At 42.4% G+C, this 25,792-nt stretch overlaps 1 protein-coding gene across 1 annotated transcript; it reads left to right on the plus strand.

Moving 5' to 3' along the window:
* Nucleotides 1–584: 584 nt before the first annotated feature.
* Nucleotides 585–19,473, plus strand: LOC146394017 (SMAD family member 6-like). The gene is made up of 4 exons (XM_084936125.1): nucleotides 585–2,146; nucleotides 3,804–3,857; nucleotides 4,265–4,342; nucleotides 16,778–19,473. The coding sequence occupies exons 1-4, from the start codon at nucleotides 1,405–1,407 to the stop codon at nucleotides 17,407–17,409; spliced, it is 1,506 nt and encodes a 501-aa protein (XP_084792251.1). The 5' UTR covers nucleotides 585–1,404; the 3' UTR covers nucleotides 17,410–19,473.
* The last annotated feature ends 6,319 nt before the right edge of the window (nucleotides 19,474–25,792 follow it).

Consider the following 25,792-nt stretch of genomic DNA (forward strand, 5'->3'; position numbering starts at 1 on the left):
GAGAGAGTCAACACCAAACGAAAACCAAGGCGCTGTGACTTTGGTTTCAAAATAAAAGCGTAAAAGTTCCGGAAAATTGTATCTTTTAGAATCAGAATCAGAGAGACTTTTAATCCCAGTAGGAAATTGAGTTGAGCATATATACAACAAACGTCCAGCACTCATATAAAAGGAAGTGTAGAAACAGAGATATTAACAGATAAATATTAAGATAAGTATAGAGATATAGGTGTAGATATAAATATAAATGTAAATATACATATAAATATAAAAGGACACAAATATTTGTGCACATATATGTCCAGAAATGTGTCCACACAAGAGCAAACAATCAAAAATAATACTATTAAATGTATAATGGCATTCTTTAATGAAAACAAGAAAGAAAGAAAAACTCCCAGGTTACTTTCAGGAAGTTTTACAGAAAATTCTGTCTACCTACGACACGCTTTTTAAACCTTATTCGTGGCAGTGGATTTGGCCTTTCTCACTCTACAGTGTGGATAAACGCTTTTGGATCTCTCTCCCCCCCCCCCCCCCCCCCCCCCCCAAAAAAAAATAAAAAATAAAAAAAAACTTTCTCGTTTTAACTGCTGTAGGTTTTATTTTGAAAAGTTACCATTGGATAATCCAGGTTTTATTCCGTTTGACTTGACTGAAGCTTGTGTCCGTGTGTGTTTGCGGGAGCGTGTGTGCACGTGTGAACGCGTGTGTTTGTGTGTGTGCGTCCGAAAAGTTCCTGCAGGGGAGTGGAGAGTGGAGTAATTCCAGCTCTCTTTAAAACAACTTCTCAGCACGGATTCCGTCCTGGAGTTTGGCACCGGAGTGTCCGATCATCTCTGCTTTGTCCCGGGACACTGACGCGGAGTTCCTGCATCCCACACAGCGACAGAAACCGAGATTTTAGTGTTGCAAGGATTTATTTTTCGAAGCCAAGGAACCACGAAGGGATCTTAGAGGCTCTAGTCTGGAAAGTCTGGAAAAGTTCTGAGTTTCTGATTGTGATGGTCTTTCTGTTCATGTAAGCTGATCCTGGCCCTTTGGGCGGTCTGACTATGTTCTGTGAATTGTGTGTGGGACCTTCAGAGTGTCGGGGAGTTAACGGCTTTGTGAGAGTGCAGGCGAAAGAAGTGGCTTAATTGAGTTGGCGACAGCAGGTCACTGAGCAGTGACTGCATGTAGCCTTCTCCTTCATCAGATGTTCGGTGATGTTTAACGCGATGCGTGATTGATCATTACCTTCTAATGCTGCGAGGAAGCCTGGAAACGGTGACCACCGGCTGCGCACGCTGTGCGCACCGTGCACAAACTCACGGTCTTGTGCGTCGAGTGTAAATCGATGTGGCATCTCCCGAGAAGCGGACGGGACCGACGGGACTCATCCGAAACTGTTTAGGTTATCGTATGTTCAAGTCGAGACGCCCAGGTCTTGTACGGCGACTCTGGAGAAGCCGTGTGGTCACCGAGAGCGACGGGCGGGATGGAAGCAGACGAGGTGAAGGAGAGCGGAACGGTGAGGGGGGCAGACACTCGGGAAAGCTCCACAGACACGAGCAGCGGTCGATGACACACACCGACACGGCTCCGGGACTCACGGGGGAGGCTGGAGACCTGACAGAGGGCGCGGAGAGAGAGGACGAGGAACAGCCCGACGATGACCGGGGTGCCATGTGCGTCCCGGGACACAGAGGCTCTCGGCGAGGACAGGAGAGCGACAGCAGGACGGTGACGTGTTGTTTGTTTGGGGAATGGGATTTCAGACCTCGGAGCTCTTACTGGGCCGCGAGAAAAGACGGAGCTGGCCCCTGTCAGTGCGCACCGAGGCGTGGGGTGCTGGAAGAGGACCTTGCGAGCACCGCTCACGCTTTTTTGAAGAGACTCAAGGAGAGATCTCTGGACGCCTTGTTGAAGGCTGTGGAGACCAAAGGAGGGATACCCGGCGAGTGCGTTATGGTGCCGAATACTGAGCTGCGGCTCGGTGCTCATCACATCTCTCCATACTATCTCCTTTGTAAGCTGTTCCGCTGGGGCGACCTGCCGCTCTCAGCGCGACTCAAACCGCTGTGCCACTGCCAGAGCTTCGGTGCGGTGGACAGCGCAAAGGTGTGCTGCAATCCTCATCACTACAGCCGCTTATGTGGGCCAGGTAAGGACACTGACACCGGAAGATAGGGGTTGTGGAATCAGAGAACATCGATCAAACTCATTAATCAGACATCATCCCTTAGAAAAGACCATTATAAATGCCTTAAACACCGAAATATCCGCCAATATATCCAACCTCGAGATTCAGTTATCTGAAACCATCACACACACCTTCACGAGGGCCCCTGGTCTCCCCCCAGAATCCCCTCCAAGCTGATAGGCCTTGCAGAAAGTTAGTCTCATACAAATAAAAAAAAAAGTGTATTTAATGCTATATAAAGATTGATGACCTGTATAACTACAGTATAACGAATAGCATACTATAATGGGAAATTCCAACAAATATGTATCGCTCGCCTGAGGCCTGCAGCTGAAGAAGAAAGTCAGTATTGTTAAAGTGTCAAGCATTTCTTTTCCTGCAGTTATTACAGATGAACTCATCATGCATTTGCAGGCGTCTAACTGGCTGCACTTCCAGCTGACAGTGCGAGTCTGTTTTTTCTTCTTGTGTTTTATCGTCTGTCTTACAGGTTTATGATCTATTCATAACTCTTTTTTTTTTTTTTTTTTTTTTAAACTTTGGGCAACCATTACTTTGGTCCTTCTGCACATTCCAATTACGTTACACGCTTATTTCAATTTTCGCAAAAACTGGCGCTTCTCACATCATCCAAATGGAGGTCGCACTCAAGTTGCACTTAGGCTCTTTTTCCTCTGACAAGGAGGTCCTCCTCTTGTTATTTAGGTTAAGGAGTGCCGATAATATACAGTTTGCATAGTGCTGGCGCCAGACTGACTCGCTGGGTATCTGACTGACTGAGGACTCCGGCAATTACTGGCTCTGCTCTTAAAGGGGCCGCAGCCACAAACTTTGTGTCCACTTTGGAGTGAAGGATTTATTCCAGCAGCAGCAGAATTATGGAGCTTTCAGAGTCGCTTTAACACAAAAGTCATAATGAGAGCTTGTGTGAAAGAACGGAAAGATAATGAAGAAGTAACAGGGGGTAAAAACGAAGTAAAGGCTTTTAAGAGTGCATCAGATAAAGAAGCAAATACATTGTCTAGGGTGAAATACTTAACTGGGGGTCTGATGCAATGTGACTTGTGTTGATTAAGCATATTTATTTAAAAAGCTCCAAAGGAATGCCAGATATGAGCTGTGCAAATATTCCCCACGCTTTAAGTTTTTTCCTTGATCTAGGGTAGAAGGTATGTCGATACAAAGTGAAATTACAGACACACACAGCCTTATGAACATATTTTCCCATGAAAAATAACGCAGTGTAAAGTTGATCTGCAGTGCTGCATTCAGGTCTTCCATGTGTTACCATTTTCTTTAACAACAGGTATGTTTAAAGACTTCCCTGAGGAGAAAATATTTGTTATGTGAGTGTAGGCTCTAGATTTTTTTTCTTTTTAAGGGGGGGGGGGGGGGGTGTTAAGCAAAATGTCTTCAATTTTGAACTGACAGACAGAGTTCGACATGTTACATTCTTGTGTGCCTCCTTGCATAATTGTGCGTCTCATAAAACCTTGTGGACTTCATGCATCTTTACGATATGATTAATAAAACAGTAATGAACTAACCGTACATACTGTGCGTGGCAGTCTTCATTGAACCTTTATTTTAACCTCGTGTTTTTTGGCTGTTCTTACAGAATCGCCTCCACCTCCATACTCTCTGTCCCGTTCAGATGAACACAAGCCACTGGGTGAGTTTGGGGGAAAAAAATGGCCACCACAAAACAAAGTAGGAAAGGAGTTCATTATATCTTTCATCTGAAAATACAGACTTTATTTGATATAAGACACTTGTGCTGAAAGAGACACATGATGGTGTTGTGTTATGATAAAACAGTCCCCTGTTTCATTGATCTGACAATTATGCTTTCAGATTAACGGATTGATTAATCATTTTGTGCACTGTCAAAGAAAGTCCAAGGTGTCCTATCGACAGTCTAAAAATCAGCGAAGCTTGAGCTTTAATAACGAGAAGATTTTTATTGTTTGATAAAGGATTCACGGAGTGCTTGATTACCAAAATCATAGTTGGGGGAAAAAAATTAACCTGGATCTCACACTTCTACTGTATGCCTGTGCTTTTTCTTACATTTCCCAGACTCATCTCTGTCTTACACTGAAACTGCGCCACCCCTCTTCTCCAATCCGCCTCTCAATATGCCAAGAGACTACACAGGTGAGTAACTTGCATAATAACTGCTAGCTTTTTTGCTTTTCCTGCAGTGCATGGTGAAGAAAGCTGATTCTGAAGAAAGGAAAAGTTCGGAAGCACAATTAGGGAAAAAGTTTTTGAGACAGGCATCCCGTCTGAATGTTTACATAAAAGCCAAATTATATTTGCTGGTGGTGTTATGTTGTGCTTTTCCCCTGTTTTCAAAGGCCGCAAAGGCAACAGAAAACTCCGCTGCATAAAGCTTCTATTGTCAGAGAGGCACGGAGGGCTCGGTGGGGGTCTGGGGTCTCGCTATCTAGATGCCACAGCAGTGTAGGCTTTCTGTCTCTCTTTCCCCCGTCTATGCTTTCTGCACAGCAAAATATTTCACTGCGACGAAGCTGCAATAAGATCCCTGTGCATACTCTCAATCCCCTTTTGCCTCTCTAACCACCCATCCCCCTCTTTCCCTCTTTCTTCCCTCAAATCCCTTCATTCCTCTCTGCAATTGAGCAGTGGAAAGAGGCTGGCACTTTGGGGGCGGGGGAGCCGAGCGGCTCTGATGAGGCGGCGATGTAGAGCTCTGTGTGTGTGCGCGGACGCATGTGTGTGTGTGTGTGTATGCGGTAAAGGGGGAGAAGGGGCTCAGGGCTGCTTTGGACAGGAAACAGCCCCCTCTAGATGATGAAACTGGAGCTTTATTTGTTTACGTGCTGGGGTCGGGTGGAGAGGTCCTCACAGTGTTAGAAGAAACCCACAAACCTACTTGATCAAGCCTCCCCGAGCTCGCTTGTGGACGGTGTTGAAAGGTGAATGGGCAACCTATGAAGTCTGCGTAGTGTAGCCATGGTATCGTTGACCTTTATGAGGAGTCACTGAGGATTTTCTTTTTGGAGGAGGGGGTTGTTGTGCCCAGAAGTTAACTGGAGACCTTTAGTTAAAGTTGATGTTGGAAGCAGAAGCAGTTTATTGAGTTGTTATGCGCGTTTTCCAGGGGCAGAGCCTTAGCCAGCTTTTTTAGCAATACTGAGGTCGGCAGTCCTCCCAAAGCACACGTCACCCCTCTCAGAAGAGTTTGAGCTGAAATGCGAGCAAGAAGATGCCTTAACTGCAAATAATATAAACTGTCCACCTGCATTCACCCTACAAATCAGTTTTCAGTTGAACATCGTCATTAATGTGTAAGATTGCTTTTTGGATAGTTTTGGAGAAGTCATTCACAGTTGTTTATGAATGACTAACAGTCACTGCACACTTTCTGAGGTCAAACAATTTATCTGATTTGTGAAAGTGTTCTTATTTTAGCAGACTGTGTCCCAAATCATCCACACTTGGTCAGAGGTCCATCAAATGTCAAGTTTTTGACTTTCTGAGTAATGAGTGAGGGGGAACCATCTATTGTTTGCCTGTCTATATGAATGGAAGTGTATCAGCTTCCTTACAACATGTGGTGTGTCGAGTGTATAGACAAGTCAGCTTGTGTGTGTGTGTGTGTGTGGTCTCTGATCCCCTGCCCCCCACCCCAGCGCTCTGGAGCCGAGAACCAGAGCGGAGGCCAAGAGGCATGAGTAGGAGTGAGACTTGGGTAAACAGAGGCAGCCAAGAAATCTGCATGTAGCTTTTGTTGTTAGCTCTGACAGGTTAGAGGACTCCTGTTTTGAGCTACAAGCTGGGTGAATAACAGGAAGTGAGCTGAACGCGAAGCCTACTTAAACATGTATCAGAATGAGCGTAGCTGTCACAACCTCCCCCCGAAAAAACCCCTTGATGTTGGTAAGATCTTTCAAGAGTGCAAATTAATCTCTTTTATTGTGCAGGTAATCCTTTGGCATATCATCTAAAGCTTGCAGTGTTTTCTTTAGGACAAAAACAAGCATTGGACATGTGCTTTGGCACTTTAGCATCTTTTTTCATTCCTTTAAAAACCAGCTGTGTACTCACAGCTTTAAAAAAAAGCACAACAGCAGGGTGTGGTCCATACATACCTTTGCCCTGGCCTCTTTTATCATTCAATCAGTTAACGTTCCCTTTAAACCACAACAAACAGCTCTGCCTTGAAAAAGAGTGTTTCTGCTGGAGGTTTAGTAGACTTATATCTGCTGGGATCATCCCCCTGTGACTCCAACGAAATGTGCCGTTCAGCTGCTTGTGTGTGTTGTGTGTGTATGACAGGGAGAGAGACAGGGAGGAATTTCTGTCTGACTCGGTGATAAGATCGTCTCAAAATACTCGCATAGGGGTTCTATCAGGGCAAACACACACACACACTTTCACCAATCACGCGATTTGTTGGAGGGGATTTTTCCTCTTTGTACCTTTAAAATCGATGTATAACTGAACAGGCCTGCTGAGTACTGTACTTGAAGGTGTGTGCTGGCTTTTCTCTGATTCTTCTGACTGTAAGTTTTTCTCTTGTAGCTTGGAATGAAATTTGCTTTTTCACGCACGGACAGTGTTGTGGCTGTCAGTTTGGAAACGTAATGAAATTTGGTCCTAATGTGGATGAGACTAATAAATGGCTTCCATTTAGCATAGCTAATGGGTCAAACTAAAAAACAAAGAGGTCTTATTAGCCTGAGCTGACATTAAAAGTTAAGGTGTTAGTGTAACCGGTCTGTTCCTGCATTGTGTCTGACACTGAAAGACCTCCAAGTAAAAAACGTGCCCACTTCAGCTCCTATAACCAAATATAAATAGGGCGAGAGTTAGCTCAACCCACGCCAACTAACAAGCTAGCAAGGCTTATCTGTTCATGCTAGCATTAGCATTGCCTATACACATACGCCGCACACACGTACCACATATTCACAGCATCTAGTAAAGACAGGCGTAATTATGACAATAATGAACCAAAAACACACAATCAGAAACATCAGGGTGGATAAAAATATAATTAGTGTTGGAAAAGAAATGAAACTGACCTCTTCCACAGGGGAATCGAAGAAAAGGGGAAAAGCCCAAAGGCGTACCCCAAATTTATAGGGTTGCACCAAAGAAGAAGAAGAAAAGGATAAGGATAATGAAGATAACTACAGGCTTGGAGGTCCTAAAAGTCAGATATACCAGGAACAGTTTGGGGTTTCGTACACATTTTATGTAATTATAACAATATGTAATTTATGACCCGGTTACATTAGCACATTTGTGTCAGCTGTACAGGTTAGCTTCTACAAGTTGTAACTGTGTTCTAAAGATTGATATGGAGGAATTTAGTATTGACTGCATCTGCACAGAAATGTTAGAGCCTTTTCTGATTTCAGGAAAAAAAATATTGTTTGATTTCTAACAATAATAGACTTGGTACCTGATGGTTACCTGCTTTGGTATAGTTGGCTGGACAGATTCATGGTTTCTTAGAGCAGTGCTCATTGGTTTCATAGGCAAGATGAGCGGCCAATCAAAAACAGCTATCAAAATTTAAACGTATAACTTATTTGAATTACTGTAGCAGTTAAAAAAATTTTTTTTTGAAAGGTCTCGATAACGGAGGGCTGATTGTACATTATTGTCGTAATCTTCGCTGTTGTATGTGAGAACCCTGGGCAATGAGTTCTGTTTGTGGTTTGTTTAAAAGTGCTGATTTCACAATGCATCCATACTTTTCTTGTAAAACTGGAAAACAATAAATCTATCTGAGGGGGGAAGCAGTTAAACGTATGCTCCCAAACTAATGTAGTACATCTAGAAACAAAGACCTACTCTTGATGGTGTTGCAAATTAGTTGGAACACATTTGTTGTCTGGCTTTAGTTTAAAAATAAAAATAAAATGTGCTCCTGCACTGTATGCAAGTCTTTTGTAAACTCTAATGTAGTAACGCTGTACAAAGAGTTTCATTTTTCTCGCCAAAGGTAAATGCACCTGATTAAATTTAATTCATGGTGTAATATAATTGTATAACTATGATAATCCCAACACTAGTTGCAGATTTCCATACATCAAATAACAACTTGCAAACCTGCTTTTTAAATACTGAGAAAGGCAATAAATAGAGAGCTGATTGTAGCTTCTCCGGTGTTGATCAGCAGTCAGGATGTGCCATTTACTGGATAAAACAGAGCTAAGTGACATTCCCATCCAAACACGAATCAGATGACATCAAGACAGTTTCTGGCCATCATGTTAAAACTCGCAGCGTAACAACATGCTAACTGTTACCATGTTGACTCCAGAGCTGTTTTCGCACATAAACTCTAGCATTTGGTGTTAGCAACTAATTCTGATGCATTAAAGTCATGCAGAATTGCAGAATGAGGTTTCATATTATTCATAAGCGGTCACCTGTCATCACACCATCACATAGCCAAAAAAAGTAAGGATTTTATAGGTGTAGCTCATTTGTAAAACCTTTATTAGTAAGTTAAAATACAAACGAATGCATTTTTCCTCCCCACTGTCGCCAAGTGCTTGGTCATAGGAGACTGTTTGATTGTTGGGTTTTTCTCTGTGTTATTGTAGAGTCTTTACCCTACAATATGACGTACCTTAAGGAGACTGTTGGTGTGATTTTGTGCTATATAGATACAATTGAATTGAAATTAACTGAATTTGCGATTATCTCAATTCTCATAATTTTATTTAGGCTGACTGGTTGTCGACTCTTTCTTTAGTTTATTTCGTGCTGCTTCACGCGCATGTTTAAACACTGCGTGCAGATGCATCTTGCTCACATTTGCAGCACGTAACATAAAATGTATCATAAAATGTAAATACTTACATTCAGCCTCGGGATAAATGTTATATTTTTGGCATAGATGTTGTGTTTCAGCTGCTTTCTTGTCCTCCTGGTGTGATGTAATGAGTATAACAAGCTCGTTTTACTAGCATTTAAGTGAGCACTGTGTATGTTACTCACCACATTGTCAAGTGTGCCATATGCAGATTCATGTACATTTGACGGAACTGAGAGTGTAGCTAAACAGTGCCAAGAGTTTGTGATGTCTTTGTCATCTTTCACCATATGACATTCTTGTGCATGCCAAACATTTGATCGTCTTCTTCTCATTAGCCCCTGGCTTTTGAACATGTGGAAACAAGTAAGGCAATGATACTTAGAGGACATTAGTATGGCCTGGATGAAATGAGGTAAGACAAGAGGACTGGTCCCTTTTTGCCCTCAGTAATCATATTTTGGGGGTTGTTTGGTTAAGCAGAGCGAGGTATCAGCCAAACATCCTGTCTCAAAGCCCTGTCTGCACTCACAGCAGCATTAACCCCATGAATTGGCCCTTTGACTGATGTGGCACGGCCTAGGAATGTTGGGAAATTGGGAAGGTGAGGGGGAGCGGGGTCTCCGAGTAAAAGGAGTAGGTGGGGGATAAGGGGAGGAGGGGGTCTGACTCTTGGGAGTGACATGTGATACATGTTTGAACATATCGCCGTTAATACTTAAGAAACGTGGAGTGGAACTGACATTCTTGGAAGTTTGGAAGCAGGCAGTTTTAAGAGTTTTGACGGTGCTCCCATGCTACGTTTAGCTCAGAAGGTTTTGGGGAATTCGCCCACCAAAGCGATGCTGCTCTCAAGTAAAGGCTTTACTCTCAGAAGCAGAATATAAACAAAACAAAAAATGTCATCACTTTCAGATGCTTGATAAATTGTGCAAAGACACAAAAAATAAGGTGAGAATCCTGCCGCCGCCTGAATGGGTCCTCCCGGTGACCTGAACCTCCAGTCTGTTTGCTGGCACGCGTACAGCACTTGCTCCTATGCCTGACTGAGACACATTAGACTATGGAATTCAACATCAAGTGCCGGCCCATTAACCATTTGCCATTTCCTCAAATATTTTCCACTGCGCCTCTTTTTCACTACAAGCAGCCGCGCGGGTGAGGACACACACAACTCGCTCAGTTTATTGTGTTTGTGACCTTTTTTTTTTTTTTTTTTAAACACATTTTGGACTGAATGCCATGTTATTACAGCCCTGCTCCCAGAGAAAATACAGCAGTGAAGGGAATATCTGGAAGATCTGACAAGTTCTGGATGTGGCATTTCTCTCAGTTGGAGAGCACCATTTTTAAACTTTTCATGGTTTTTATTTTGCAGTTTAATTCTGCAGTGCGCTTCCCATAACTTTGACCTTTTGTGGCTTAAACCAAAGCACAGACCAGGTTAACATCTGAAAGAAAAGTCACAAATAAGAGTAAAGTTAGATTTCAGATTTTCCAGGATAGCAAACAAATGTTAAAAAGCAACAAAAAAAGAAAAAATTTTATATATATATATATATATATATATATATATAAATAATTTAATCTAGGTATCTAGGGTTAATGGTTTGTATAGATGGACTTTCTGATAGCAGACCCAGAACATGTCAGCCACACTTACCAAACCCTCCAGGTTCCCTTATTTTATTTCCCTATAGAAAAAAAATAGAGGGGTTTAATACTTTCCAACTTTTAAAAAAGATTTCATTTCTTCTGGCTCTGTCTCAAATGTAATAAAAAAGCTGTAAAATCAGTACTCACTGAGTGTCCGAAGCTCTAGTTTTGACACGTCACGTGCGTCACATCGCCTGTTGGGGGCGAAGATGCCCCCCAAAAGCAGCCAACATGAATTATAGCGTATGTGAGTATCTGAGGTCCCTGCGCCTAGAATAGATTGCTTGAGCGGGTTGTGTTTTCTTGATTTTCTTTTTCATTATGATAGATGCGGCAGTAGTGTGCATATGTTTAAACGCCGCGTGCAGATGCATCTCGCAGACATTTCTAAATGAAGCAAAGTGAATCAGCAGGCTTCCAAGTTCATACACAAAGAAGACATTACATATTTGTAGCCATCCTGGTGATTAAGCAAAGGTTGTTGTTTCATTGTTCACAAAAACCTTTTCTCCTCTCTTTCATTATCTCTTCTGCTCTTGCTCCCTTCCTGCCCTTACTGAAGATCCACCTCTGCTGTTGCTTCTCCACAGTTCTTCTGCTTGCTTTTTGCTCTCGTAGTCTTGCTCTCCTCTCTTTCAGCCCATGTTGTCAGGCAATCACAATTTAAAATAAGGTTTAAATTACAGGACTGGCTGTGGCTTTCCGTTGTTCCCTCAGAGTTTTTGCCAACTCGCAATTTGGCTTTTAATGGAATCCTGCCATGCTTCTGAACCTAAAGATTCTTTGCAGATGTCGACAGACTCTGACTCTATGAAATGTAAGAAACTGTCGGCAGCACCGTGAGCTCCAAAGGCAACCCTGAGCTAAGACGCACGTTAATTAATATTTGCAGGTATTTTCAGGACTTGTAGCCGCCTGTTCACCCCGCTTTGGAAATAACTTTTGACAGCATTTGTCATCATTTGATTTTGATGACCGAATGACGAGACTTAGTAAATGCGCTCTTGCACGCGTTGCCCTCCGCTAAACGACTGCAGGCCCTCGTGTCACCTCGCTTTCGGTCCACACTCCTGCGTGCACGTCTGAGCTGGAGTTTCACATTCTGATAATTCTCCCAAATTACATTTTAGTGGAATTCCATAACTCCTTCTTCATAGTGGAACAAATGGATCTATTCCACCAATAAACGCGTGTAATTATGTTGTGAGGAGTGAAGGCCATATAGTCGGACCACGTGAGGCTCAATGAGAGACTTGTCAACTTGACCCCTGTGACTGGCTGAGGGGAGGGTGGGTGGGGGGGGAGGAAGTGTTGAGGAAGAGGGCCTGTCCAGGAATGTGTTGGGAGGGGAGAGTTGTCAACTACCGAGCTCTGAAGCAGCCCTGCGTCTGCTTTTCGTGCCTCCGTTCAGACGTTAATCATCTTTCTTTGAGTCATTTGTGCATTTTAAACTATGCATTGTCTTAAGCAAGCCAGATTTAAGACTCTAAGTCTTTAGTGGTGATGATACCTGCGTATGCATCTCTGGTGGCTCTGTAGGTGCACGCACAGTTGCATGTACAGGAGAAGCACAATGGGAATAAAAAGGTAAAAACTGACCACAGATGAGATCATCTTGCAAAGCCAACTGCAGTGCAAGCATTTACTTTCACAAATTATATCAATCAATCGACAGTTTTTGCTGACATAAAGCCTTTCAGTCCCTTCAAGAATCACAAACAAGAGCCATTTATTGTAGGATTTACAGCCTGAGAATTTGGAGGATTGTGTTAAATAAATATCGCCAGAATCTGGGTTTTCTTTTTTTTTTATGGCCAAGGTGATGGCATAAACACGACAGTGGAGTTGTCCAGGATGCGAGTTGTATGCAAAACCTGAGACATTCCTTGGCTCGAGTTGTTTGGCACTTTGAAGTAGCAGCAGAAATGCAGGAAGCTCGTTACTTTCGCTCTTCCTTTCTAAACCGCCTCCGAGCACTTCTCCCTAGGAATTTTACAGGGACACACTGTAACTTTACTTCAGCTCAGTCGGGTCGGTCCAAAGGACGTCTCCAGCTGGCGAGGCCAGGTTTGTGTCTCTTGTGCCGTTAAACCCGAGACATCTCCAGTCACACACCGCTCCATCACACAGATCCACTTCACAATGGAAAAAAAAGAGGGAGAAGGAATGAGTGTGTGTGTGCAGGAATGCGTGTTTGTGCGTGTGTGTGAGCAAGAGCCCCACTGTGTTCGACTGTAAAGGCCACGTCTGGCGATAAGGCAGCCCGCTGATGGTAGAGATAGTCGAGACGCCAGCTTAAATGTGGCTTGCTGGATTGAAGTTTTTTCCCTGTAATGATAGTTGTCTCAAACAACATAGAATCTACCATTTGTAGGCAGGGAGGGGTGTCTCTCTCTTTCTCTCTCTCACCTTTTCTCTGTTTTTCCCCCACCTTATTTGATTTTATTTCTACTCTTTTAGCATCTTTGGCAGGAAGTTGAATCAAAACAAAGCATTTTAAAGGCGACCGACGATGGTCAGTAGCTAAATTCTATCCTCCCTTCTCGTCCCTCTGTCCCCCTCACACTCCCTCCTCATCCCCGCCCGGCCCCTTCCCAACCCACCCACTTCTTTCAGCACAGTGGAAGAGTCTAATAACTGGAGGGGAATCTAATCCTTGGCACTGGATGAAAGACGAGGGTCTCCCTCCCTCCCTCTCTTTCTCACAGTCTCTTTCTCTCTCTTCATTTTTTCCTTGGATGCTGGTTATGCTTGGCAGGTTCTCGCTCCCTCTCGTTCCCCCGCTCCCTCTTTCAGTCTACCCAGTCTCTCTTTTCCTCTGTCTCTCTCTTTTTTACTCCTCTGCTTCCCGTCTTTTCCTGCACAGCTTTATTCCTCTCTTCTCTCCAGGTTACAGTTTGGAGGAGGAAGCCTCCACTGTTCAGACTGGAGTAAGAGAAAACAAAGCAGGAAGTTTGGAGGAAGTTAAAGTAGCTTTACAGCTATAGACATGTAAACAGCCAGCTTATTAGCATGTTTGCTTCACATGTGCAAGACCCAAAATATGTTCATAACCAGTTAAGCTTTTATGCATCATTTTGTCTGCTGAGGGAGCGTCACATCATATTCCCAACATTGTTACAGGAGGGAAAACAGAGAGATGCGGAAATGTGAGATAAAAGATGAGTGCTGGCGTCCTCGTTTGAAGTCCAGGTTTAACAATCTGTGAGCATCCGGCAGGAAACTGACTGTCTGACCTCTGAACTTTGATTGCCACTGCCTTTTACTTTGTTTGTGCAGTAAAGTTGCAGCTTGTTGTCGTGTATATTCCCACCTTTGTTCAACCCCTAAAGTTCAGTGGGCGTCTCGGTGAGATTGGCACTAAGAGACAGCGATTTTGAAATGAAATAACAAAGGCTACTTATCTAATTGGTAAACAGGGCTGTTAAATAGAGGTTGGCTTAAATGCTTGCAGGACTTTGTAATTGCTGCCAGCCCACATACAGATGCGGGCATGCATGCACACCAACAAAGTCCCACAGACACACACACACACACACAGCTTTTTGACTTCCTCCAGTTGAATATAAACATGCTGATAACCTCCAGCTTCAACCCCTCTTTAAAAATTCCATTGAAGAAGTCGGTTGCCCTCCTCCTCCTCCCTCCCTCCTTCATCGTTCTCACACAAGCTGGTTACACCTTTACTTGGATGATAGCCAGGCCGAGCGTGATGACACCGAGGACTCTGCCAGAAACATTAAACATGCCTCGCTGTCAAAATGCTGGTGGAAATTTTGATCTAGTGTTTTGAACTTTACAGCAGGTCAGTCATTCTTAAATTTAATAAAGTCTGCACAAGCACACTTCAGGCGTGCATGAGACCATAAATAAAGAGAGCAGGAGGAGATCTAAATTCTTATGAGTGCTCATGTGTGAATGTGTGTGTGAATGTGTGTGTGAATGGGTGGATGACTGGGTGTGTAAAGCGCTTTGGGGTCCGTAGGGACTAGAAAAGCGCTATACAAATACAGGCCATTTACCATTTACCATTTATGTCTTCTAGCTGCTGCCTCTTATGTTTCTATTTCCAATATACTATCCAGCTATTAATACTGAGGGTGTCTGAAAACGTAAAAAGCTAGCCTTTAAAACCATATTATTTGTCCCATCATTCATCATATGATTGAAATTAAAGTGTGCCGTGCCTTTTGAAAGAAAACCTTAAAAGTTCCAGTTTGTTTTAAGTCTTCTTTGGGAATTAAGTTGATCGTGAGCTCATAAAGTCTCCCTGTGTTTCCCCAGACATGTTTGCGTTGCCTTATTACAGGGAAGAGCATGGCTTGTAAAAGTGTGTGTTTGTGTGTGCGTGAGCGAGCCACGAAGAGATAGAGTGGGAGAAAGAGAGCGATCCTAGCTAGCCGTGCAGCCCGCTCTCTTATTGGAGAGCTGTAAAAACTGCAGTCCGCAGGAGTTGCCAGCCTGGAATTCACTAATGACACACGTGGGCCTCAGATGAGAAGTGCAATTTTGTGTGTGTGTGTGTGTGTGTGTGTGTGTGTGTGTGTTACAGTCATACTGTTTGGATCAGAGGGCTCAATTTGTGTGCGTACGTGGGCATGTGTGAGGCCCTGTCTCATCATTTTCTGTGTGTGTTTGTGCTCGTGTACAGCCACTCACATCTCTTCTACATTTACCAACCCGTCTTCTCTGAAACCCCTGAAATGAAAATGGCCGGGGCATAAACACAAAAAACTTTGTCAGATCTCGGCCCTCGTTTCACCTTTTTCTTTTAAAGCAACCCGCTATTGGGAGAAAGGCTGCCGCCATTTTGGCCCCTGGTAAATGAAGTCGAGGGTTTTTTTCGCTGGAATATGAAAGGAATGGGGCCACAGGCACATGGGTCTTTAAATCTTCTGTGTCAATAGAGTCTCTGGAGCAAAATAATGGCATCACTCTGTGTGGGAGTTAATGTGAGCTGATAGCATGAGGGCTGGGGGGTCAAGGGTTCATGGGCTTGCGCTAGGTTGACAGAGAGCTGAATGCTTTCCACCCCAGACACCCCGCTCTAAAACCTCCTCTTTAGCCTCCCCTGAAGGAGGCTTGCAGAGGGTGACGGTGAGGAGATGTCAGTGGAGTTTTCAAAATACCGCAGCCAGTGACTAACTAAAGGGAAGAGCATGCGTCCATGCAGCTGAATGGGTATAAAAATGATGTGAATCATTTACAGCATCGAGTATTGGGACATTTTGTTTATCATTTATCAGGGGAGGGAGACCGTGGTCAACACTCATGTCCATGTGTTCTTTTTTTTAATTGTTTTTAGATATCGTTACAAAAGAGGAAACAATCCAAGAGATGCATTTAGGACATCTGGAGAATGCTAATTTTACATGAAAGACAAACTAGAAACAAAACAACAGCATTCATCTGTCTTTGATCTTTCAATCGTATAAAAAACCTTGAAGCACCAGGAATTTGAGATGGTCCCCTCTATCATCACAGTCCTTCCTCTAGAGCTCAGTCAAAGCAAATAAATGTTCTATAGTACTGAGATGTGGTAACTTAGGTAAGCCCCTTTTAACCGTATGCTGTAACCATTCACGCCATTCAGCCATTGTGGGCTGCATTGACCCGAAGTGTGGTAACATTTCTCGGGAAGTTGCATCGTGAGTTACGATGTAGATTTCCAGAAGAAGTCCAATCTAATGAACTGTGGGTGCATTTTAACACATCAAACTGTGCTAAAATAAAGTCTTTCTCCACTTCCTAGAAAGTGATTTCCTGCTTTCAAAACAGGCCTGTTTTCTGTGGCCGTGTGAAACCTGCTGTAGTTGTGTTAGTCTGATATATTTTGAGTGAAAAGGTTGTACTTAAACAAGATTTTAACACACAAGGTTCATACAAATTGACGACCATCAACTTAAAAAGTGAAGTAGATCGACTGATAGCTAATTCCCATTATTCCTTTTATTGATGAGTCAGAACAGATTTCAGGGATAGCAATATAAAGATCCATTTATGATGTTCTGATGTTGTTTACTTGTGCTCAGCAGCTAAAATGTCTTTTATATCATGTCACACTGATAGAAAAATTAAATACACTTTACTGCTACGACCATTACCTCATCCACTTCCTTTCCTTTTCTCTTCAGACACTGGTACCTCCATCGGCTCGGTGACCTCTGGCGGACATCGCTCTCACTGGTGTAGTGTTGCTTACTGGGAGCAGCGCACACGCGTGGGTCGCCTTTATCCAGCCTACGAGCCCTCACTCAGCATCTTCTATGACCTACCTCAGGGCACTGGCCTCTGTCTTAGCCAACTCCAAGCCAACGCCTACCATAGCCGGCGTGATGACCCAGGCAGCCACAGCTTGTTAGGTCTTCACGGACATCACAGGCACGGAGGGAGCAGCAGCAGCAGTGTGCAGCAGATACGCAGTAAAATTGGTTTCGGCATCGTTCTGAGTCGCGAGCCGGACGGAGTTTGGGTGTACAATCGCAGCCAGCACCCGGTGTTTGTTCACTCGCCCACTCTGGACCCGCCCAGTGCTCGAGGGCTAAACGTGAAGAGGGTGATGCCGGGCTTTTCTCTCAAGGTGTTCGATTATGAGTGCTCCAGCTGGATGGCAGAGCACAGCGTAAAGCCCGAGAGCCAGGAGGGGCCCTGGGACCCCCACAGTGTTCGCATCAGTTTTGCAAAAGGATGGGGGCCCTGCTACTCCAGACAGTTCATCACTTCCTGCCCCTGCTGGCTGGAGGTGCTGCTCAATAACCACAGATAGCACGCGCACACACGCTCATAGACTCACAGGAAGCGTCCTGATCCAGTATCCTAATTGTAATCTACCTAGATTTAATATAAAATTTATATATTATATAAAATATATTATACTTGTAAATACTTGAGTCATTTTTACAATGCAATTATTTATGTATAGTGTAATGTGTACATGAACAAAATAAAAAGGAACAAGAATATGCACTTTTGCCTCTATATATGCATTACAGATTCTCAGCGTCGTTTCCCAAACATAAATATGAAACTCTCATGATTTAGCAATTCCATTGAAAAGTATGCCACACACACATTGTCAATAAAGTCTTTGTATGAAGTGAATGTTTCCGTCATGTTCTTGAGTGCTTGTACCTGAGCTTTGGCTTGCTTGACTTGTATGCACATGCAGGTTTATAACATTGTCATTAATAGGATCCATTAAAGGTGAGTAACTCATTCCTGAGAAAGGTTGTTAATGTTTGAACTCAACAACCAAACAAGCACGCCTCTTCCTTCAGTGCAATAGACTTTACATAAAAGATGCACAGAGCCACTGAAACACCATCGAGTGGTAAGTAAAATTCTGTCTTGAAGCCTCTGAGCTTGTTAGTCATTGTCATTTCCATCTTGGTGTTTTGAATTGAGGTCTGATGAAGGAGCTGTGGACCTGACCTTCATACTGAGGACACGCCACACTCATACGGTGTGAACTGTTAACTACAAGGTAGCCCAACCTAATGCACACCCTGCTTTGGCATGAGGTCATTAACCCATAGACTTCAATACCATCAGACTTCTCTGCGGAGCCATGGTAGTCCTCCACCCCCTGTTGAATATTAGAAACAATTGACATTTAAGAGACTTCCACATCAGCTTCTGTCTTCACGCCATGGTAAGTAACTCATCAAAAGGTCTTGCCCTCAAAACCACAGGTCTGCTTCCCGAATACATTTCAAGTGATGCTAAAAACTCAGCAAGCTAACAATGGAGAAACATTCCAGGTTTGTAGTTTCTTGTTTTCATGGAGGAAGCTGAACTATAACATACAATGTAATCATACTAATAATGTAAGTATGCACAAACACAATAGAGAATTTCGCTGTGAAGAAAAAGGGGACTATTAATAAATTTATAAGCATACCAGATAAACCTTATATAAGTTTTGGTTTTTTGGAGGTGATTTTGCATAGTTTTTTTAAGTTCTGGGAACTAATTAGATTGTACAGTGGCAGATATTTCGTCTGTTTTTTCTGTTTGTTTTTAACCAGAGCAGAACAGATAGTTCACACTCCCAAAAAGTTGATTCTGGACCACTGATCAATTCAATGATCTTTGATCACTGTTGCTGATCAATGGTCATGAAAATTTGCATATGAATGATCAAGAAACTGATCTCACAGCACGTTGTTTGCCAGTGGGCTAGTTTCAGTCATTCTGTAAATGTACTGTTTATAAGATTGGGGAAACCCGCAGTCAGCTGAGACTGAAGAAGTCACTTGGATGAGTGACGAAACGTTTCTCCCACTGAAAGCGCTACGTCCAGATCAACTTTTGGGATTTCCTTACCTGGATGATTGAGCATGCATCAAGACAGATACATGCCCACTCCAGTGATTGGTGATTTGTACTGTATGTCTGATCTTTTAGCTGCAGTGGTTTAAAACTCCATTCATTTGTCAGCAGATATTATATTTTGTCCAGATTGTAAATGTCTTGAAAGCTTGACTTATCTTAGCATGGTGTGCAGTGTGTCCTTAAAAACTTACAGAAACTGGACAAGTGGAGGACAAAAGAAGAAATGGCCTAAAAAACAGGAGATGAACAGTAACTGTTGTGTCCAACCAGGGAAAAATCCAGCAAAAACTTGACACAGGACCTCATAGATACAAATGAATACAAATCTAAAATGACTGGTTCATTTCATCACCAATATGTGCAAAGGAGGTCAGGAGAGAGGTACAACAGTGAGCGTCTACAGCCATCTGAAAAACACTGTGGAGGCTCTGTCATTTCAGCCAGTGGTATTGGGGATCTTTTGAAAGTTGATGGAATCATGAAGGGACCCCAAACGCACCGCCAATGCAGTAAAAACAAACCTGGATAGAAAAACACACAGAGGAACACTATCAGTCATGGACTGGCCTCCCCAGAGCCTGGACCTCGAGATTATTGAAGCAGTGTGGGATCATCTTGACAGAGAACAGAACAAAAGGCAGAAACATCCAAAGAAGAGCTTTGAATGTCCTTCAAGAAACACGGAGAACTGTTCCTGAATAAATGTTACTTATACACTGTATTTCCAGTTATGTTGGCAAATGTTTTAATAAATTGCCCATTTTCCTTTAAAAATTTAAAGAAATGAGCAGTGGCTCAAGACTTTGGCAGAGCAATGTAAATACAGTTGCTTTGTGGTAGTATGGAAAATCCACCAAACCTTTATTCAAGTAACTCTAGGCTCTAGTTGCTGTAGATCATGCAGAGACATGTGAACCAACTCCATTTGCTAAAGAGATGGTAAATGATGTAAAAGGCTGGTGGATCAATGTACCTCGGCTCATTGTAACCATACTGAAATGCTTGTTTTGTTATGTCTCCATGCGTACATACAGTCCCATTACACATACGCAACATGTTCTTTAAAAATGCGTTCAGACTGTGTAAATCATATCCAAGTTTCAGCTATCTTCTCGCTTTGAAAGCACCAGCAGCAATGGAAAACAGTGAAAGGCGTCACAGTGCCAGTGGTAAGAAAATAAAGTGCATAACTGAGAGATTACACAACAAACCACAGCAGGGCACTCGGGCCCCAACCGACTCTGGTAGGTGAAAGTTTTGTGTTTATAGCGTAACGGCATCCTGTTTGAGACTTCCAACAACACAATTATTTATGGAAACTCATATCTGAGAAAAGGTCAAAGAGCTGGAGAAGTGAGATGAAAAAGTAACATATACGTCAGAAGGGTGTTAAAAAACGATAACCTTTCCCGAGTTTCGGTCGAAGAAGCAGAAGCAGCAGCGGGACATCGCTCGGCTCCGGCAGTCAGGCATTTTTGTTTTGACCCTGAACCTCTTCAGGCTTCTTGCTGAAACCTGTAATTAACTTTAGCCTGAAAAGTAAAGAGGGGTTGATTACAAAGTTGCAACACTCCTGAGGAAAAAAAAGAAGAAGAAGCACCGCACCACTTAAAAACTTCTCCAGTGTTGGAAGTTTGAAATAGATATCTTAGCACAAAAACACAGTAACAGTATCTTAGTTTTAAACTTTTATTTGTTTAACTGAATAAAGGCTTTGTAAAAGTTTTGGGCATTCCCATACACCCCCTCCTAAAAAAATTCCAATGTATATTTCAGTCAAGGCTCCTCTCTGCTTTTCCAGGCAAAGTGTGGGATTTGTGGTTTGGATACAATGGAAGGATTCAGTGCAGGGGTTGGGGTGGGAGAGTTGCTGCTGGCAGGACTAGTCCAGAAACCTACCATGTTTCTCTTCCACCTCTTTTTTGGTTTTCCCATCTGAAAACAGCCAGGCACAGCCTCCTGTTCTAATTGTTTTCCTTTGTCCCGATTCAGAGTCATGAAGACAATGAAAGGATCCTATGCACAGCGAGCAGCGGAGGACGGTATTTTCTTTCTTCTTTTGGCCCTTGACTTCGGGGCTGCGGTGGCTGCTGACCTCACTGTGAACTGAAGGAAAACGGGCTAATTCTGCCCCTGGCTCTTGAGCTCCACCCCTTCACTGTATAATTATCCCTGTACGAACTGTCATGTTATAATTATGTTAATGAATACATCAGGGATGTGTAATTAATGGAAGGCGTTCTCTGTTTTTGCTACAAACAAGATAAGTGACAAATGGATGCATATAAGTTTGAGCTCCTTAACTGCAAACACCGTCTACCTTTTAGCTTTGAGTCTCATGTAGGTAATGCTTCATTTCTTAAGGGTCACAAAAAAACATGTTTTAAACAGAAGTAGAAGCTCGCCTCACCACTCTTCAGCTATGTTGGTAACATCTCCAGGCACTTATTTGGGCATTTATTTTAAAGCCCTAAAGCGAGGTCCACGGTCATCAGGACATAAAATATGCAGGTGCAGAATCATCAGAGAAATCTGATTAAAAAGATGCTCAAACATTTGTTGACTTTGTTCCAAAACCCAGCCAGTTATCCTCTTCTGCTTATCCATTGGGCAAGAGGCGAGACACGCAGTACCAGCCTATCACAGAGCAATAGACAGCTACTCAGGCTCAAACTCTCACCAATTGACCTAAGTCCCTAAGTGGGAGGAAGCCAGATTACCTATAGATATAACCCACACAAACATGGGTAGAACATATAAACTCCAGACAGATAGGCAGATTTAAACCCAGGGCTTTCCTGCTGTGGGGCAACAGTGCTAACGCCCATGCCACCATGCTGCCCTCATGCTGGACCTCTAAAAGCATTTGTTTTTTCCAGTCTATTATAGTTTGTTCGTGTGCAGAGTGCTACTCCATTCATGTTGTCAACATGCTCTTGCTTACTTCACCAGAGCACCAAAAAAATGCCGTGCTAAATTCACTTAATGACACAGCAGATGCAATTAATCCAAGAAAAATGATACCTACTCTCACCTACCTCTCCAGTGCAGTAATGCTCATCATCAAAACTACTAACCTGTGCAGTGCCAGTGCAGCAGCATGACAGGGCTCACAGGCTTCCTGGCTCGATTATTGTAAAGGTGTTATTTTTTTCTTTTGGCACCAGTGTTGGGACTGCCGCGATCTTGCTATCTTGCTCAAGTGTCATGTTTCTTTCTTCTAATATCTCTGATATCGCTGTGAGTTATTCAATACTTGCAGCTTGTTAGAGCTCAGCGGTCAGTTGCTCTGAACTGTGAGTCAGTATCAGTTTTGTTGGTGTAATATTGAATGGTAACTATTTTAACAGCAGTTTAATCAAAAAGGTTAACAACACGATCTGATAATCTATCGCAGCACACTTTGATCTTATGTCAGCTGGACAAAGACAAAGAAGAGCAACATCCACAGTTTGTCTTAGTTTCTCTATATGATAAAGAAATGCTGCTGTAGTAAATTTCTTTTTTTAAACTGCATGAAGTAAATGTATAAAATTACAGAAATGTGTAATTTAATTACTTTGGTGTATTGTGGATGGCCATGGGGGAGGTCTTTATCAGTAGGACAAGCTGTAAGACTTAAAAGTCCAAAATGTATGTCCTACTTCACATTTTCTAATTTCACAAAAATCTGAACAAATGTGCACAGAAAGTGTTGAAAGGGCTAAACAATGTCAGTGTGTGGTGTTGGTTTTAAAGCGCTTCGGGTCCTATTAGGCTCCAATGATTGCAGACAACACTGTAAAATCGGATCTTTTCACCTTCTGACCCTTAAAGAAAAGCAACATATCAGATGTCTGTGGGTTGCTACACCTCCCAGCTTTTCAGGTTTTATGCAGGTCACTGTTTGAAATCCAATGACGCAAAAGAATCCAGCATTTCACTGAAAATGAAACACATATTCCAGAAAAAAATAGCAGACATTAACACAATTGTGTGTTGTTTGTGGGGGGGGGTTTTCTATCTTTGTTATCAAATCTCACCCACAGATTTATCATGTGATGCTTTGAAAGGAGTCCTGAGGCTGGGAACTACCAGCTTACACAGGAAGCTACAATATCGCCTTGACCAGTGTAGCAGGAAAATGTTATTCAGTAATGCAATGGAATTAAAGCTGATTTCATATACCGTATCAGCTACTGGTAGAAGATAAGTCAGTCACAGGGCCCAGTCTAATTCAACACTTTACCCAAAGAAATTTGGAGTTTCAAATCATATGTGTACTAGAAATGTATCTAATTACATATTTGATTGCATGCATACATATTTAAAAATTATATTAAGTACTAAAACTGAGAAATATCATTGTTTTTCCTGCTCTGTTAGAATTTGATACCAGATATATAAAAAAATACAAAGTTGTATCAGGAAACCAAAAATTAAACTAGTTCTTAGACTAGACAAATATTAGACAAGTAAAAAAAACACACTAGTTTTGACATTTTCAACAAATTCAGCTAATGCAACAATGATGGGCATAAAAAGAGCATCACAGTAAGGCTGAGTTTCACTGTTGAGGTTTGAACCACTCTGTGGAAAACTGTCCTGTGGTGTGATCGATCAAAATTTAAATTGTTTTTTTTTTTTAGTAATCATGATAGTTATGATAGTTAAAAAAATAAAATTTGGTACTAGCACCACTGAAAATATCAGTATTGTTAAATCTACATAAGTATGTCAGTATACTTTTAAAAGCAAAGGCTCCAAATGATCCGAGTACAAAAATCTAAAAAAATATCCGGAGCCAAAAGCTCAAACCTCAGAATCCATAATCTTCACTCTCCATCGCGTCATCATCATCACCTTGACAGTGTTTTGTCACTTTGCTATTGAGTGGGCCCGTGGATCAATACCTCAGCTGTTAGAGAGCTCTCTTGTGTGTGAAACCGCAGACAGCTCAGACAGCCTCCCTCTCACCCTACTGCAGCTGAATAGACTCCACCCACCGCCCCACCCCCGCAATCTTAAATTAGCTTGCTGGTTAGGAACATGGATGGATGACTGAACAAAGGCTAATGAAAAAGATCAGTTTAGTTAGAGCACAGGTGTTACTGGAATTCAAGCTCCATTAGTTTTATTAGACCTGCGGCCATAGTCCATCCATATGCACCACTGCTTTCTTTTTTAATTTTTTATGATCACCAGCCAAAATGCTGGAGGTTTATATTAGAGAGTGAATAATATACTGGTCAAATTTACTCTCCAACCATGCTGCCCATATTGCACTTTTTACACCTTTAATTAAACTGTCGCAGAGTTTAATTAAATTTATTAGGGAATTATTGTTTCCTTTTTTTTGCTCTTAAGTACAATTTACACTAAAGACACATTTCTTAGTTTTTTCCTGATACTTTGTATCATACACTCCTTGTATTCGTGACAAATGAACAAACCCAGTCTCAAAGTCAAACACACACATACACTTATGTCACTTATATTTAGTGTGTGACGTCTCTGTCAGCAAATTACAAACTGAAGGGAACATGACTCATTTTTGCTATTAGAAATAAAACAACAGTTGTGTTGGAGCTTTGTTTTACATCAGTAATAAATGAAAATGAGTAATAACTGTCACTTTTAGGAGTTATAAGGAAATGTCATATTTTTCACTGTAAACCACATCCAGCTCGCAGTAAAACTATTGTCTATACAAAACTCCGCAGCGCACTCATCTCTGGCTCACCCTTTCAATGAATGACTGAGGTGCTGTTTATTTTCCAGTTCGTCTTTGTTTTGTTACCTTAAGCACCGTGTCTGTCAGCCATAGTGTAATTATGTGGAGACCGGGGGGAGTGGAGACAGCCTTCTCTTTCAGCTGCTGTGAGCCGCGACCAGTTCGGCCTGAAGCTGCTCGCCTTTTGAACAACAGCCAAGAGATACTCCAACTCGGGTTTAACCCCTTAGATCACCCAAACAGCTTTTTGGTTTTTATCAGTTCACCTGTGTCTCAGAAAATAGTTCTGACCAATCGGAAAATGTAGAAAGTGACGTTTTTTACCCTTCAAAACGGTTGTGATCCACAGGTTGGTTTATTAACCACTGCCAGGTACTGAAAAACACAGAGAGGGGAGATTCTCGTTTATTTTTACAAGACTCATTTATCATTCATTAGGTCTAATCCAGACTGAGGCAGCACCTGTAGGTGTAGAAGTAAAGAAGTTAAGGATTTTCTGCACCAACACAGCCACCGAGTGTGATGTGAAAATTTATGTTAAGCATCAAACTTTTTAAAAATCTAGGCTTCTCAGTGATCTCAATTGCTGACTTTAACCATTGCTGCCTATTTAGTATTATGGTGTTTGCCCTACCGGCATCAAGGGGCAGCCCACCTCCTCTTCCTGTTGAAAATGACTAGCTAGTCCCTATTTTATCTACCGATACATTGTTTTGTTTATTTACTTTTTTATTTGACCTAATGCAGCATTTCCACCTCAGTGTCAGAGTGTTCAATGCACTTTGCTGTCATTCACAGACATACATCTCCTGTGCTCTATCTCCATGTGTGTGTGCGTTTTACAGGTGACTAGAAGCAGAGCAGAGCAGCCGGGAGAAGATGAGATTACCTGAGCTGGCTGCAAGTCGTTATGTTACTCTAAGTGCCACAAAATGCGCTGGGAGGTTAGTCTTGGCCAGATGTTACAGCTACATCCCCCTGACGAGCACCTGAGACCCTGGAACTCCTTCTGGCTGTACAAGTAGAAGCAAATGTTAATAAAAAAGCCATTCACACTCAATATGGAACGACATAAAAAAAATGCATATAGGGAAAAAACGTC

Source organism: Perissodus microlepis, chromosome 1 (genome assembly GCF_051167445.1).
Source record: "Perissodus microlepis isolate ML-2025 ecotype Zambia chromosome 1, ASM5116744v1, whole genome shotgun sequence".
NCBI lineage: Eukaryota > Metazoa > Chordata > Actinopteri > Cichliformes > Cichlidae > Perissodus > Perissodus microlepis.